Source organism: Muntiacus reevesi, chromosome 15 (genome assembly GCF_963930625.1).
Source record: "Muntiacus reevesi chromosome 15, mMunRee1.1, whole genome shotgun sequence".
NCBI lineage: Eukaryota > Metazoa > Chordata > Mammalia > Artiodactyla > Cervidae > Muntiacus > Muntiacus reevesi.
This window is the reverse complement of record NC_089263.1, coordinates 29,420,729-29,439,367: the sequence shown is the minus strand read 5'-3', so window position 1 is coordinate 29,439,367 and position 18,639 is coordinate 29,420,729. Positions and strand designations below refer to the sequence as shown.

At 34.8% G+C, this 18,639-nt stretch overlaps 1 protein-coding gene across 1 annotated transcript in view; it reads left to right on the top strand.

Moving 5' to 3' along the window:
• The window catches only part of NRG4 (neuregulin 4), a 103,252-nt gene that overhangs the window by 60,911 nt on the left and 23,702 nt on the right, over nt 1–18,639 (top strand). Inside the window, exon 5 of the mRNA XM_065906982.1 lies at nt 17,538–17,687. Within this exon, the coding sequence (XP_065763054.1) occupies nt 17,538–17,687 (150 nt within the window). The remainder of the gene's footprint in view (nt 1–17,537; nt 17,688–18,639) is intronic.

Below are 18,639 nucleotides of genomic sequence, written 5' to 3'. Positions count from 1 at the left end.
TGAACAGTTGGTTCATATTGTCCAATTCTGACTCTTTTGAAGGAAAGTTCCTTCTCATAGATGTATTTTGAATAGGTTATAAGATTATCAGGTGAAAAATAGTAGAAATAGTCGATAGAACATCATATTTTAGATACTTGTACTCACAAATATTTTTTAGGAAAAATTGTAAACTAACTGACCTATCAATGAAATAATTCTGAAAGTCTGAAACATAGTAGATGTAAGACTTATAAACTACTATTAATGCTAAGAAAGATGCCTAAATTATCATATGCAGTTTATTTCAACTGAGCTCTTTGTTGTTTTATTTGTTAGGAAATAGTTAAAATTCTTTAACTGTTTAATAGGAGATAGTTAAAATTATTGAGAATGAGCATATAGAGGAGACAGGAAAAATAAGAAGAAAGGAAGAAAGAATAATTTAGTAAATTTACTTTGACATGCAAAAGTCTAAAAAAAAATTTTTTTTTTTGGCCATGCTGCGTGGCATGCAGGATCTTAGTTCCCTGACCAGGGATTGAACCCATACCCTCTACAGTGAGCATGCAGAGTTTTAACTGCTGGACTGTAAAGTCTTAACTGCTGGATCACAGGAAGTCTGCAAGAGTCTAAATATTAAAATGCATTTGTGTGCATACTCAGTTGTGTCCAACTCTTTGCAACCCCCATGGACTGCAGCCCTCCAGGCTCCTCTGTCCATGGGATTATCCTGGTAAGAATACTGGCATGGTTTGCCATTTCCTCCTCCAGGTGATCTTCCCGACCCAGGAATTGAACCTGCATCTCCTGCACTGGCAGGCAATTCTTTACCACTGAGCCACCTGGGAAGCCCAAAATGTACTTATATTCAGCTTTATTGATTTCTTATCTAAGCTATTAATATAATACCCAGAAGTGAAATGTATCATAGTTGGGTGAACTATGATCATTATTGTTCACTTTTTTTTGGTTATTTTACAAATCTGATTCTATATAATCATGATTTGAACAGGCAATATTACCTCTTCAATACAGTGTAACCTTTTAAACCAGATTTAAATTTCAACTATATTGATCTTGACAAATAATACTTATAAAATGGCCCCGAGATAAAATTATTTGTATGTTCTCACTATAAACCTACATATTCAGATAAACTTAATTAAAACAGAAAATTGTATTTCCCACATAATAAATTACTTGGAAATACAGAAGTAAGATATGTCTGTGGGTACATATAATTGTATTTTATATGCATAGAGAAAGTTAGCCCAACTACATAGAAAATGGGGTGTGTGTGTGTGTGTCAAAATTCATTCAGTTTGGAGATAAGAAAAGAATAATATAAAGAGTTTTGCTGATATAAGCTTAGGCTAATGCTGTTAGTGCCTAACTATAGCTATGCTGAGCTGTTCCACTATTATTCAGGTGTCAGCATTTCTATTGTGGACTTACATTGTCATTATAAGAATTTACTGTAATTTAGCCTGAAATAAAAGGATACTATTGTTTTTGAACTTCAACTAAGAATGTTAATACAATAGGAAGAATATATAGCTCAAGGTTTAGATTTTCAGTCATATTATTCAGCTTTTTACTCACTTTTAGAGAAAATGTATCTCAGACTTCTTGAAGAAATTTCAGAAAATTGAGTAATTATTATACATCTTCATAGATTCATATGTATATAGTATATTTTGTAGTTATTCAGATTCTCTATATAATTTGTTCCAGTTTTACAAATAAATTCCAGAAATCCACATACCAGGCTTTCATTTAGTGCATTTAGTGTTTTCCATTTATTCATTTCCTTCTCAGACTTTCTCTGATAACACCATTCTTTATTTTTTTTAATTTTTTCATTTATTTTTATTAGTTGGAGGCTAATTACTTTACAATATTGTAGTGGTTTTTGTCATACATTGACATGAATCAGCCATGGATTTACATGTATTCCCCATCCCGATCCCCCCTCCCACCTCCCTCTCTACCTGATTCCTCTGGGTCTTCCCAGTGCACCAGGCCCGAGCACTTGTCTCATGCATCCAGCCTGGGCTGGTAGGAAAATAATAAGCAGTCAAGTCACAGCTTGTATACAGGTGTTTGTTGGATCATTGGATTGCAACTCATTGAAAAAGACTGATGCTGGGAAAGACTGAGGGCAGGAGGAGAAGAGGATCTCATCCTTGATGGTTGGATGGCATCATTGACACAATGGACCCAAGTTTGAGCAAACTTCCAGAAATAGTGAATGACGGGGAAGCCTGGTGTGTTGCAGTCCATGTGGTTGCAAAGAGTCAGATATGACTTAGCAACTGAACAACAAAAACAAACATTATTGAGTGCCTTGATATGCCAAATGCTTTAAAATACATGCATGATCTCATTGTATCTTTCCAAAGTCCCTTTTTAGATGCGTGTGAGGCCCCAAGTTTGAGTAACTTCTTTCAGGCCACTAACCCTTCCTACTATTATATACACCTTCTTACCTTTGTATACCCAAGACTTCTCTTAGGAATACATATTCTAATTTCTGTCGAAGAAAAAGGTGGTGGTTATCAGGGGCCAAGTCTGAAGTAGCAAAATTTTATCTTTTTACCTCTTTTTGTGCCGTGATTATTTTCTTTATACTATGCATTCTTTCCACTGTTCTATTTTAAAATTTCTTTCCGAAAATTCCCCTACACATAGAGATTTAAATGATAGTGTAGCTTAACTTATTACTTTTCTCAAAGATATTGGCATTTTAACTTCTACTGCAGACAGAGAATTGAAAGAAGAAGCTGAATCTCATGGTACTAATTGCCTAGCTATTAGGAAGACTTTTACCCATAGCTCATCAAAGCTGCCACTAAATTTGTTAGACCTAATCCAAATGGATTTTACTAATTTATCATTTAGTTCTTTGTAAGATAAAGGAAATTACAGTTGCTTTATTGCTTGGCATTCCTTTTTGTATTATTTTTTAAATCATTTTCCTGTTGTATTACTGTGTACAAGTGGCAGAAATTAACCCTTGGCATGTTGTGTGTTTCTGAAAGAAATTACATTTTTCTTTACTTTTACATACTTAGTTGTTAAAAATAGGGTGGTAGATAGAAAAAAAAAAAACACAGAAGTACAGTTCTGTAGCAGTGCTTTCTGCCAAGCATCACATTAAAGCAAAACTATATAGATGACAATTACTTAATGACTATGGGTAATTGATTTATCTAGTTAATAATATCAGGGTGAATTAGGGTAAAATTTTCTGTTGCAGTATAGTGTATAACTATTTCATAAGAGTTTGATTGGCATTTGCTCTGTATGAACTGGGAACTTCCTGGCGGTCCAGTGGTTAGGACTCTGTGCTTCCACTGAAGGAAGCATGGGTTTGAGAACTAAGATCCTTTATGCTGCATGGTACAGTCAAAAGGAAAAAAAAAGAAAACAGTATGTGCAGCAAAGGCATTGACAGATCTCCAGGAAATTTCATAGATTTTTGTTCATTATTTTACTGTAATAATTATTTCTATCATCTCTGTTTTTAAAAGATAGAAGACAAAGAAAAATTGTGATTTTCTCGGGTCCTCTGGGAAATCTCAAATATAGTTTTGGATATAATGGATATCATGATCTTTTGTTTTTCCAATATTTAGGTTCCAATTTTGGGAAGGCAAAATCAAAAAAGTTATCAGAGGAGATCTGGGCACTTGGTTAAGACAGGTGCCTGAGAAGTAATATACAATTACCTCTTTAGTCAGAAGGACAAAATGTATTTTCTAAGCTCTGTTCTTCATTATACTTTCTCATATTCTAGGACAAACTGATCTAGTTCTCTTTTAGGAGTTCTACCTATTCAAGCCATTTTTATAATACTGAGATGTAATTTTTAACGCACTTTATGTTCATTATTATTATTATTTTCAAATGAACCAATTAATAAGTATTTTGTAAATTTATATTTTACTTCCTAATATAGTCAATGCCAATAGTTCTGCACCCATATAAACAAAAGCTCTCTGGAGTCCTAAGTCCTAGAGTCCTTTGGATTGGAGACTGAAAATCTTGAGAACTACTGCAAACTGCTGCTTCCAGACACATCTACCCTTGGGAAACAAAAGTACACACAGAGTTGTATTTCTCTGTCACAGTTGTTCCAAGTATAGCCTCATAACTCATATCAATTATAATTTTCAACCAAGTAACTGTAACTAACTTGTACTTTACAGAGAAAACTAGGGTAGTGGATAATTTAGAACTGTATGGCATCCACAAGCAGTTTAGGAGGTGTGCAGAGTCATGAATTCACATGTTACAACTTTCCACTACCACACACATTTCTTACATGACTTTCTAATGTGGAAGAAATGAGTATGTTCATTAACATGACCAAAGCTGTAACCTTAAACAAAATTATATAAATTTAAAATTATACTTAGTGATTAATATTTCAGTATTTTGTCTTGGGCTTCCCTGGTGACTCAGTGCAGTGACTCCTGCAATGCAGGAGACCCATGTTCCATCCCTGGGTCGGGAAGATCCCCTGGAAAAGGAAATGGCAACCCACTCCAGTATTCTTGCCTGGAGAATCCCATGGACAGAGGAGCCTGACGGGTTACAGTCCGCAGGGGCACAAAGAGTCAGACATGACTGAGAACTAACACACACATTCTATCTTACTTAAAATTTATCTATGTCTAATAATATCCATTGACTCAATTTAATATAAGTTTAAGCTTTTACATTACCTTGGAAATTATCTACTAAAAACAAATACTATAAAAAACATAATTATGGTTGAAATAAATGTTTGTCAGAATTGAATTTAACTGAATACAGTATTCATTTTTGATAGTTTTTAATAATTTGTAGGAGTAATATTAGCTTAACTTAATTAGTAAACCTGTACAATTTTAGGAAAAACAACCCAAGTGGAATAAAATGTATGCTTCTGTAATACTTAAAACTGATAATTCAAAGATATAGATGTTTTATTAAGCTAGTATTGTTTACCAAAGATTTAGTTTTATTAATGTGAACTTGGATTCTTAGAATATTTCATAGTTTTAGCTAGAAGAATTTTATTTAAGTTTAGTACATTTAAAAGCATTAGAAGTTCAGAAAACAAAGTCCTACTGTAGAGCATAGAGAATTATATTCAATAACCTGTGATAAACCATGATGGAGAGTATGAAAAAGAACATATATAACTGAGTCACTTTGCTGTATAGCAGAAATTAGTACAACATTGTAAATCAACTATATTTCAATAAAATTTAAAAAAATGAAGCATTAGAAGTTCAATTTCCTATTCTGAGAATTTTAGGAATGTTGAATTTATATAAGAGCTTATTTATCTCTGTTAAGTCAATCAGATCAGAACTTCTTTAATTTAAGAAACCTTGTACTATCATTTTTTCATATCCTCTGGAGAAAGGAAGAAATTTCACATAGAGTGAAAGGTAAAGGCCTTTCCGAGTTTGACACATAGACACGGAGAGGGGTTATAGCTTTGGCACAGATCAAGTAAACACAGAAACTTAAAATCTCACTGTCCAAATGTCAAAGAGATATTCTCCTCCCCAGTGGGTATGTAATTTTTTATTTATTTGAGGTAAAATAGAGAAATTTTTAATAAGAGTCTAATAAACCAGTTTCTCTGTTATCTAAATAAACAGATCTCTATCATCCATTTACAGAGATCATCAGATTGTTAAACTATAAAACCAGACTCCTTATCATTGCTCTTACTAATGGGAAAATAACTTGTCAGTAGTAAGAAAACCAATGACAACAAAAACTAAAACATGGAATTAGTGGATAGGGAAGAAAGCTAGAGAAACAGAGAGCTAGCAAATTTTAAATTCTATTGCTGCTTGAGATTCACCTCTGGGAGCCAGAAAAACGTGCCGGGGCTTAAGCTTCTCAGGAGGTGTCCTTCACTGGCAGCTCCATTTACTAGCTTTGTCAGATGAATCCATCTCAGTGGGCAACCTTCAAACTGGTAAAAAAAAAAAAAAAAAAAAAAAGAATTTAAAGAGAAAATCATGATTTTCATACAAATATAATATGAACATGTGTCAAAGACATATTTGACTCATTCATTAACAAGGGAACCAATAAAATGTTACAACTGACTCAAAGACAAGTGCAAACAACACATGCATGGGGGGAATTTCCTGGCCTTCCAGTGGTTAGGTCTTCAGGTTTTCACTGCTGAGGGCCCTCACGGTGGGGCCAAAAACAAACAAAGAAAAACCAACACACATGTAAGTATAGGTGATCAGTCTATAATGGTGAAGTGAATTTATAAATACTAATCAGTATCCACAGGGAAATCTCTTGTATTATACTGGACAAAATTAATTTACATTATAATAGATTTTCTAAATTTACAGAGTTGCAAAATAGCTCAAAGACAATGAAAAACACAGGAGCCCATAGTATCAGACAACCCAGAGGGTTGTTAGGACGCCTAACAACCTTTCTTGTCTATTTCAAAGTCTTTCACTGAGAACAACCCAGGTGAAGTCCTTTACTGCCCTTGTCTTCTTGGCCAACTTAGGCACAAGGTTAGCCAGCCCCTAACCTTTCAGCCTTCCAACTAGAACTTTCTAGGTTCGTGGAGCAAAGATAGGGGGAGAAGATTTGTCTTCACCTGTGTTTGCATCACTCATTGGATGAGGCGTCTCCTTGCGGCTTCACTTTCCTCCGGGTTTCTTGTGATCACTTTGGAACCAACCATTGCACAGTGTGGAGGTGGAGTTTTAAATATCAGGCAAAAGGTACCTGTTGGTGTAGTTTCCCAGAGTGACTCAGTAAGCTCTGGCTCCCTGAGCCTGATGGCCAGAATTCTCCCAGAAGGGCATTCCTAAGAATTATCTGCCCACAGAGTCACAGGCTCAGACCAAAGAACCTGAGACCCCGCTGCCTGGCTAAAGCCAAGCTTTTTCTTTCTTTTTTTTTAAATTTTTGACTATATAGGATATGAGTTCCCCAACAAGGGTTTGAACCCACACCCCCTGCATTGGAAACATGATGTCTTAAACACTGAATTGTTGAGGAAGTCTCTGAAGCCAAGCTTTGTCCACTATCTACAGCAGTTCCAGTGTTGGACAGGTAAAAATCATCGTTTGTCAAGATGATAAAGACTGAATTCTATTTAAGAGAGGCAATTTAGGACTACAAATGCAATACATGAAAGTCTTGCTATATGAAATTCTTGTTTTATGAAAGTAAAATAATTGACGTTGAGAATAAGAATTGAAAAAATGTAAGGAATTCAACATTTATTGTACTTCTGCATTGGACACGTTACCTCTTTTAACTGTATGTAGCATTTGTATCTGTCCACAGTTTTGCCAGGCCTCAGTGTACGTTTTGCTAAACTCAATTTCCAAAAGGAATTTTCTGGTTTTACGAGTTGTTTTATTAATCACATAAAATTTTAGTTTTCTTAAGGTCAGTAGTTATGATAGACAAGTTCTTGGCACTCTTTTTAGGTAAGACTTCTGGTTTTTCATCTGTAAATTTAATAGAGGGTTATACTTCAAAGAAAGAAAGTTCAAAATGCTACTGTGATATTAATCGAACAGAGTCCTCTTTACTTTGACTTTTGGCAGTGTACCACATGCTTTATTAAACATCAGGATTTAGATTGATCTTTAGAACACCTAGAACACCTTTACAGAAAGGAAATCACAGCCTTGAAGCTGATGACAGAACAATTGCAAAACTTGAAACAACTGCTTTATTTAGCTATGCATTTTGTTGACACTTTTCATTTTAGTAACCTTATTTTTCATTAGTATTCTCAGCAGGAACAACTGATATATCTTTCTTGACCTCACCCTGCTTAGAACAAAAACTTAATGAAAAAAAAAACTTCTTGAAACCTCACGTTTTTCCAGATCAGCTGCTTGTCAAACATGGCAGAATATGGTTTTGAAGCAGTGCAAACTTACCTGCTGTCTTAGGTCTCCATGTCTTCCACCAGCCTTTGTCTTATTCCTTTGTGTCACTTGTCCAAGAGTAGAAACTATTCTTCAGAACTGACTCAGGTGTTCTAGGAAGCAGAGTGCCAATAAAAGACAACGAATATCCTCCTTTAAAACACCTTCATTTTCTTCTTATTTGTTGCATTATGAAATTATATCTGATTGTGTATTTGCTTCTGAATTTTGGTTATCCTTTTAGATAGTGTCTTTTTCATCCACTTCTTCCTTTGACAGGCCACTGAAAAATATCCCAATTTCTCATCAATAAGATTTCATTTACAACATAGGAATACCATGAAATTGGAAACTATGACTTTTGTTCAGCTCTAATACTTAACTTCTTTTGTCAGGAAGTGAGCTGATGCTGGCTTCTCTTTGTCTTATTCCAAGTTGGGGCATGAGATTTTCTCTGCATTAGAAGGTTGTTGAGACCTGAAGCCTGGGAAGGTAAGATGCCAGCATGAATACTGTCCATTTAGAACTGTGGTTTAACTGAGTGGTGATTTAAGAGGATGAGTCTTTCCAGTTGTCTCTGAACTTTCAGTTTTACCAAAACATGTGAAAAATGTCTACAGGTGGGAGGTCCATTAATATAATTTGTTTTTGTATGAGTTTTAAATATATTTTTATATTTACTGAAATTATTACTTAAAAGAAAGGAAGAACTGACCTATACCAACTTTATATATAAATAAATCTTTGTATATACAAATATATATATATTTATACCAAGGTTTGTAACAATATAGACTACAAAAAATATATATTTCCTGCTTATAGTTTTACTTTTCTTCCCTGATCATTTTTAAAATATATATACCTTGTCTTTCAAGAACATTTTTAGATTTCCTTCCTGATTTTTTATTTTTTTTGAGGAAAGCAGAATAGGGTGAGCAAAGAATTGAGATAATAATTTTTATCACACAGAGAAAGGCAATATTTGGGAAAAAATTTTTAATCACAGAATTTCGCCTAAGTATTCTGGTGAACCAAGCAGCATTCTTTGGCTGTCTCTCCCCAAAAGTCTTTATTGGAAAAGACTAGCCAGTGCATGGGTTCAGTAGTGAAGGCCCTGTTTTAAACTACTCTTGCTTACTCTCATCATTTGTTTACATGTTTCCTTCATTCATGGTGCTTTAGTTTGTTTCAGTAAGTAAAATGATTAAAATTTTCAGTGTTTTACTAAAGCAAAAAAAATCATAATTTTTCACAATAATAGTACCATATATGACAAATATTAATTATTCTCTGTGGAGAACATTTTGTCCATTTATATACAGATATAATCTGTAGTCCATTTCAGCACATGAATTATCTGGTTAATAGTCCTCCTTGGAAGAACCTAATAGATTTTGCTTTTTTATTGGACTTAGATTATACTTTACACTTTCGAAGTACAATATTTATTGGTTTTTAAGGGTGCTAATATCATATAAGAATTAAACAAAACTTTTGCAAAGTTGAATATTAGCTAAATGTCTCTTACTTAATATTAAGAATCTGTTAATGCTTAGTGAAATTACATTTATGGCACCAGCTAATAAAAGAATCAGTCTTCCCTAAATTCTTGACCTATAAAAATATAGTAGGAGTTCCATAGGACGTTGGCATGTTTTTGTATGGTTATCTGGCTCTGGATCTCTAAAGGGATTTAAGCTCATGTGCTTATTAGTTCATTTTTTTTGAACACTCTAATAGTTTTATTTTATTTTGGATTTGCTTTTGCTATTTTTCATGGGTTTCAGATTGAACTTTGATTGCTATAAAGTAGGAATCAAACTTGGAAGTCAATTTTAGCATATGCCAATATTATACTTTTTCTTTCTAAGATAGATTAGCCCAAGTCAAGTGGCATTGACACTGAGTCTCTACTTGGTTAGTGAACTCTTCTAAAGTTGTTTATTATTTCTGAAAATTATTTAATTTTTTCTGGCTATAACTTTTCTTAAGTATTTTATTCCATGTAGTCATACATGAGATGTAAATATGACCTTTGTAAAATAACTAATTTCAGTTTCACTTGTATAGCGTGCTTCCATATTCAAAGCACTTTTAGACATTACTTACTTGATTCTGACAATAGGCCTATGAAATAGCTACAGCAGGTGTTATTTTGATTTTACAGTCTTAGAGTGTTTGAGTGACTTGCTGAAGGTCACACAATCAAGTCATAAGAGTGGATCAAGAGATCAGTTTTTTCTAGCTCACAGTCCAATACTCTTTCTTAGAGCTATATGGCACATTTTATTTACATGATTAAAAACTTGGTTCTAACAACTTACCTTGAATGCTGTGGAATCTAATGAATTTATTTTATTTTATGTCCAATGTACTAATATAGCTTCTGGGTTTAAGGAGAGATTGTTGGTGGTGTTCAGCCAGAAAACTAACACATATGTCTTGGATTCTGAATTTTGAAATTTCTCACATGGTTAAGCATTAGTACCTGTTCCAGCATTCATCTTTCAGTTCCAGGAAAATGTGCATAATCCTAGTACTTGGTATTTACCTTGGTAGATGGCACAACTGTTTGCTACTTGGCAGTCTGTGCAGAAATGATGTCCAAAAATAAATTAACAAGGAAGTTACATAAAGACTGAAGGCTACTTAGTTCTACATGAAATGTTGGTACAAATGCCTCACCTTTCTATTTTGCTTCAGCCGGTACCATTATTTCATTATCTGTGTAAATCTTAATTCACTTCCCCCACCTTTTTTTTTTTTTGACAGTCGCTCATTCAGGTATGACTCTTTGTGACTCCATTGTAGCCCACCAGGCTCCTCTGTCCATGGAATTCTCCAGGTCAAAATACTGGAGTGGGTAGCCTTTCCCTTCTCCAGTGCATCTTCCCAACCCAGGGATCAAACCCAGGTCTCTGGCATTGTAGGCAGATTCTTTATCAGCTGAGCCATCAGGGAAGCCCTAATTCACCCTTATTTATTTATCCTTAAAGGAGCTGACTTTGCCTGAAACTTGATATCTGTGTCATAACTGAGTCATAACATTTTCATAAATGAGCTCGAGCTCTAAAAGTGGGATCCTCACATCCTGGGCCATAAATCTAGCCTTGGTAAATTCAAAAAAATTGAAGTCATTCCAGTCATCTTTTCTGATCACAATGCAGTAAGATTAGATCTCAATTATGGGAAAAAAACTATTAAAAATTCCAAGATATGGAGGCTAAACAACACCCTTCTGAATAATCAACAAATCATAGAAGAAATCAAAAAAGAAATCAAAATATGCATAGAAACGATTGAAAGCACAACAACCCAAAACCTATGGGACTCTGTAAAAGCAGTGCTAGGGAAAGGTTTATTGCAATACAGGCTTATCTCAAGAAGCAAGAAAAAAGTCAAATATATAACCTAATTCTACACCTAAAGCAACTAGAAAAAGAAGAAATGAAGAACCCCAGGGTGAGTAGAAAGAAAGAAATCTTAAAAATTAGGGCAGAAATAAATGCAAAAGAAACAAGAGACCATAGCAAAAATCAGCAAAGTTAAAAGCTGGTTCTTTGAGAAGATAAATAAAATTGACAAACCATTAGCCAGACTCATCAAGAAACAAAGGGAGAAGAATCAAATCAACAAAATTAGAAATGAAAGTGGAGAAATCACAACAGACCACACAGAAATACAAAGGATCGTAAGAGACTACTATCAGCAACTATATGCCAATAAAATGGACAACTTGAAAGAAATGGACAAATTCTTAGAAAAGTATAACTTTCCAAAACTAAACCAGGAAGAAACAGAAGATCTTAACAGACCCATCACAAGCATGAAAATCGAAAATAATCAGAAATTTCTATAATCAGAAATCTTCCAGCAAACAAAAACCCAGGACCAGATGGCTTCACAGCTGAATTCTACCAAAAATTTAGAGAAGAGCTAACACCTATCTTACTCAAACTCTTCCAGAAAATTGCAGAAGGTAAACTTTCAAACTCATTCTATGAGGCCACCATCACCCTAATACCAAAACCAGACAAAGATGCCACAAAAAAAGAAAACTACAGGCCAATATCACTGATGAACATAGATGCAAAAATCCTTAACAAAATTCTAGCAAACAGAATCCAACAACATGTTAAATAGATCATACATCATGACCAAGTGGGCTTTATCCCAGGAATGCAAGGATTCTTTGATATCCGCAAATCAATCAATGTAATACACCACATTAATAAATTGAAAGATAAAAACCATATGATTATCTCAATAGATGCAGAAAAAGCCTTGGACAAAATTCAACATCCATTTATGATAAAAGCTCTCCATAAAGCAGGAATAGAAGGAACATACCTCAACATAATAAAAGCTATATATGGCAAACCCAAGCAAATATTATCCTCAATGGTGAAAAATTGAAAGCATTTCCACTAAAGTCAGGAACAAGTCAAGGTTGCCCACTCTCACCACTACTATTCAACATAGTTTTGGAAGTTTTGACCACAGCAATCAGAGCAGAAAAAAGAAATAAAAGGAATCCAGATTGGAAAAGAAGAAGAAAAACTCTCACTGTTTGCAGATGACTTGATCCTCTACATAGAAAACCCTAAAGACTCTACCAGAAAATTACAAGAGCTAATCAATGAATATAGTAAAGTTGCAGGATACAAAATTAACACACAGAAATCCCTTGCATTCCTATACACTAACAATGAGAAAACAGAAAGAGAAATTAAGGAAACAATTCCATTCAGCATTGCAACAAAAAGAATAAAATACTTAGGAATATATCTACCTAAAGAAACAAAAGACCTATATATAGAAAACTATAAAACACTGATGAAAGAAATCAAAGAGGACACAAATAGATGGAGAAATATACCATGTTCAGGGATTGGAAGAATCAATATAGTGAAAATGAGTATACTACCCAAAGCAATCTATAGATTCAATGCAATCCCTATCAAGCTACCAAATGGTATTTTTCACAGAACTAGAACAAATAATTTCACAATTTGTATGGAAATACAAAAAACCTCGAATAGCCAAAGCAACCTTGAGAAAGAAAAATGGAACAGGAGGAATCAACCTGCCTGACTTCAAGCTCTACTACAAAGCTACAGTCATCAAGACAGTATGATACTGGCACAAAGACAGAAATATAGATCAATGGAACAAAATATAAAGCCCAGAGATAAATCCACGCACCTATGGACACCTTATCTTTGACAAAGGAGGCAAGAATATACAATGGAGAAAAGACAATCTCTTTAACAAGTGGTGCTGGGAAAACTGTCAACCACTTGTAAAAGAATGAAACTAGAACACTTTCTAACACCATACACAAAAATAAACTCAAAATGGATTAAAGATCTAAATGTAAGACCAGAAATTATAAAACTCCTAGAGGAAAACATAGGCAAAACACTCTCTAACATAAACCACAGCAGGATCCTCTATGACCCACCTCCTAGAGTAATAGAAATAAAAGCAAAAATAAACAAATGGGACCTAATTAAACAAAAGCTTTTGCACAACAAAGGAAACTATAAGCAAAGTGAAAAGACAGCCTTCAGAATGGGAGAAAATAATAGCAAACGAAGCAATTGACAAAGAATTACTCCCAAAAATATACAAGCAACTCCTGAAGTTCAATTCCAGAAAAATAAATGACCCAATCAAAAAATGGGCCAGGGAACTAAAAAGACATTTCTCCAAAGAAGACATACAGATGGCTAACAAACACATGAAAAGATGCTCAACATCACTCATTATCAGAGAAATGCAAATCAAAACCACAATGAGGAACCATCTCATGTCAGTCAGAATGGCTACTGTCCAAAAATCTACAAACAATAAATGCTGGAGAGGGTGTGGAGAAAAGGGAACCCTCTTACACTGTTGGTGGGAATGCAAACTAGTACAGCCACTATGGAGAACAGTGTGGAGATTCCTTAAAAAACTGGAAATAGAACTGCCATATGACCCAGCAATCCCACTGTTGAGCATACACACCAAGGAAACCAGAAGTGAAGGAGATACATGTATCCCAATGTTCATCACAGCACTGTTTATAATAGCCAGGACATGGAAGCAACCTAGATGTCTATCAGCAGACGAATGGATAAGAAAGCAGTGGTACATATACACCATGGACTATTACTCAGCCATTAAAAAAATACATTTTAATCAGTTATAATGAGGTGGATGAAACTGGAGCCTATTACACAGAGTGAAGTAAGCCAGAAAGAAAAACACCAATACAGTATACTAACGCATATATATGGAATTTAGAAAGATGGTAATGATAACCCTACATGCAAGACAGCAAAAGAGACACAGATGTTTAGAACAGTCTTTTGGACTCTGTGGGAGAAGGTGAGGGTGGGGTGATCTGAGAGAATAGCATTGAAACATGTATATTATCATATATGAAACAGATCACCAGTCCAGGTTCAATGCATGAGACAGGGTGCTCAGGGCTGGTGCATTGGGATGACCCAGAGGGATGGGATGGGGAGGGAGGTGGGAGGGGGGTTCAGGATGGGGAACACATGTAAACCCATGGCTGATTCATATCAATGTATGACGAAACCACTACAATATTGTAAATTCATTAGCCTACAACTAAAATAAATTTTTAAAAAAGTGGGATCCTTGTACATACTCATTGGTAGGCTGTATTTACTTTTTGTAAATATATCTGAAAATTTTAAGTTAATTTTTAGGTTAGTCATTTTTACTTCTTGGATGACAACATAATATTTAAATTTCTCTTTGTTTTTTCTCTAAATTCTGATCTGACTAGTTAAACAACAAAAAGATGTATTTTTTCTTGACTTTGCTTTATTGAAAGATACCATCAGCTTTTGATTTTCTCACAAGAGCATGTGTTTGTTTGGCCATGCTGTAAGACAATGGACAGCACTCTAGTGTTGAGTGGTTTCCTTTATATGCCTTTTTTTTGTCTGTCGGCCCACAACCTCATCTGACCACTCAGTTTATATTTATACCATTCTCTTGACTCCATCCAACTCATATGATGTAACTATCATATAGTTAGTTACATCAGCTAGTTTGTCATCTTGCTTGAAGTTCTATCTTATCTAAACTTGAAATAGCCTTAAGAAATTTGAGTAATGAGTTTATAGTTTTTTAAAAAAGAATCTTCCTCATAAAGAAGAATTCAGTTCAGTTCAGTTGAGTCACTCCGTCATGTCCGACTCTGCGACCCTATGGATTGGAGCACGCCAGGCCTCCATGTCCATTACCAACTCTCAGAGTCCACCCAAACTCATGTACATTGAGTCAGTGATGCCATCCAACCATCTCATCCTCTGTCATCCCCTTCTCCACCTGCCCTCAATCTTTCCCAGAGTCTTTTCAAATGAGTCAGCTCTTTGCATCAGGTGGCCAAAGTATTGGAGTTTCAGCTTCAACATCAGTCCTTCCAATGAACACCCGGGACTGATCTCCTTCAGGATGGAATGGTTGGATCTCCTTGCAGTCCAAGGGACTCTCAAGAGTCTTCTCCAACACCATAGTTCAAAAGCATCAATTCTTCGGTGCTCAGCTTTCTTTATATTCCAACTCTCACATCTATACATGACTACTAGAAAAACCATAGCCTTGACTAGACGGACCTTTGTTGGCAAAGTAATGTCTCTGCTTTTTAATATGCTGTCTAGGTTGGTGAAAACTTTCCTTCCAAGGAGTAAACATCTTTAATTTCATGGCTGCAGTGATTTTTGAGCCTAAGAAAATAAAGTCTCTCGCTATTTCCATTGTTTCTCCATCTATTTGCCATGGAGTTATGGGACCAGATGTCATGATCTTTGTTTTCTGAATGTTGAGTTTTAAACCAACTTTTTCACTCTCCTCTTTCACTTTCATCAAGTGGCTCTTTAGTTCTTCTTCACTTTCTGCCATAAGGGTGATATCATCTGTGTATCTGAGGTAATTGATATTTCTCCCAGCAATCTTGATTCTAGCTTGTGCTTCATCCAGCCTGGCATTTCACAAGATGTACTCTGCATATAAGTTAAATAAGCAGGGTGACAGTATACAGCCTTGATGCACTCCTTTTCCCATTTGGAACCATTCTGTTGTTCCATGTCCAGTTCTAACTGTTGCTTCTTGAACTCCATACAGATTTCTCAGGAAGCAGGTGACTTATTCTATAGGGGAAATAAGTATTTTTTATTCAGACTTTAGGTAACTGTGCTTTCTAAAGTATTTTACTTCCATTTCAGTTTGCCACTCATATTCTCTCCTTTCTCTTCCTTTCTGTGTCTCCTCAACTCCATCTTTACAGTAGTTTTGAAAGAATGGGAACTGCTGTGTTGGTCAAACTGACACCCCCTCTAGTGGAAGCTCTAACACCACTTTCTCACCATCAGTAGGACTTGAGGTTTATAAAACATCTTTCATATGCTCATTTAAGTAAAATTGATACCTGTGCTGTAGCTTGATATTCTTTTCTCTTATTTATTTGTATACTGCTTTATTAGCCTATCACATTAGTTGCCAAGCTTTGTTAGTAATTAGTTCACATGTAACTTTCTAACATCCTTGTTAGTCTAGGATGGGAGAAAAGAAGGTAGGATTTATAAATACTTCCTAAACTGGAAAGAGGTGGGGAGGAGAATTAATTTAATAGAACAAATATTTCTGGTTTTGGTAATGCTACCTTGAAGAATTTATACACATACATACTTTTTTACACAAATTTTTGCTAAGTATAGTTTAATGTGTAACTTTGTGGGTTGCTTTATAAATAAACATTAGTATATATTAAAATACTATTATTTATTTTAACTGCAAATATTAAATAATTAAATTGATCTGGTGCTAAACTCACTAATTCATATCAATTTTTATGTTTTATAATCTTTGAACATATTAACAGGGAGAAAGCAACTGGTTGATATTACCAAAGATTATGGATTTCTGTCACATAGTTTTAAAGAGCTAAAAGTAAGTGGGCTTAAAATAGTTGGCTGGCAAATGAAAATATCACAAAATCTCTAGAAAAGCAAAGTAATAATATAAGGAGTAGAACTACCAGATACTAAAACATAAAGTAACAGTATTGAAGCAGTAAGGTGGAAGCGCAAGATTAGATGTGTAGATCACTGAAGAGTAAAGAACTGTTGTCACTTACACAAACCTGACATATATTAAAGGAGGCACTGTTAAACAGCAGGGAAGAGAATGATTATTTAATAAATGGGGTTGGAATAGCTATTTAGCATTGTCAAGGAAAAATACACTTAGAATCACATCTACACCAGAGATAACAAAATAAATTTCAGATGAACCTTAAGTGTGGACAATTGCATATTGAAAATATGGAAGATAAAAGGACTGAATATTCTATAATTTCTCTGGAGTTTCTAAGCAATTTGAAAACTGGAAAAGGAAGATAGTAAAGATCAGACTGCAGATGCTAACTTATAATAACTGTAGCTCTGTGAGCATTATAGTAAAGCACTCCTAGTCTGGGTTCAGAATCTGAAAATTAGTCTTCTTTTTTTTTCATACCAGCTGGAAAACTTATGCTTCCTATATTAGTTAGTGGAACAGAGAATGCAGCTCTGTATCTAACATTTTATTCCATAGATGCATTGAAAATTATACAGGAGCTCGTTGTGAAGAGGTTTTTCTCCCAAGCTCCAGTATCCAGACTAAAAGTGATCTGTTTGCAGCTTTCGTGGCATTGATTGTTCTTCTAGGAACTCTTATCCTTGGAGCCCTCTACTTCCTCTGCAGGTAACCAAAATAGAAATATGCTTTTGAAAAGAAAAAAGTAATACATAGTAGTTATTGTTTGACTAAATAATCAACATGCCCTTTAGCTCTAGGTTATTTTTCCAGCTCATATTTTCTGTTTAGAGTTATTTTTCTAATGCAGTTATTGTTACTAAATTGTCTCTTTTATTTATTTTTGTTATTAAATTACTGTCATTTTTGAAAGGATCTTATTCTTTGTTACTATCATCATCATTACCTTGACTTTTCTAAACTAGTAAGGTAGACCCACATTCACTAAAGTCATCATGCCAAAAACACCTAAATATTTGGAGTAAGTCTATTTAAAGTATACTTTGAATGTGAAAGAAAAGCAATGATTTATTAGTTACCCAAGTACCCATCAACAAAAGAATGGACACCAAGTTGTGATATATTGCTATTAAAGGGTAATATATAAGCAGAAATGAATTCCACAAATTGTGATTCTGAAAGCTCAGCTTCTCTGTACATTGGTGCCGAAACGAATCTTGGAGACAGAGTTTTGGGTACGGTAGAAAAGGATAGCTTTATTACTTTGCCAGGCAATGGAGGACACAGTGGACTTTTGCCTCGAAAACTGTGTGTCCCAGCTTGGAGAGGATAGTTAGAAGTTTTGTAGTAATGATTTAAAAAGGATGTGATCAGCTTGTGGACATTCTTCCTGATGCAGTTGGTGGTAAGATAAGTAAGAGTCAGCATCATCAACCTTTAGGTTCCAACTGGTCTGGATCTACTGCTTGTGGATAGCATACCATCTAACTTTCTCCCACCTGGAGAGGGTTTCAGTATCCCAAAACAGCTCAAGGGTATTGTTGTGTGTTTCCCTTGATGGGGAACCAGGACCTTGTCCCAGGGCTGCACTATTGTTTCTCTTGACTGTTTGTTTCTTCCTGGTCTAGCATCCCCTTCCTTCCCTAATTAGCAGCTGCTT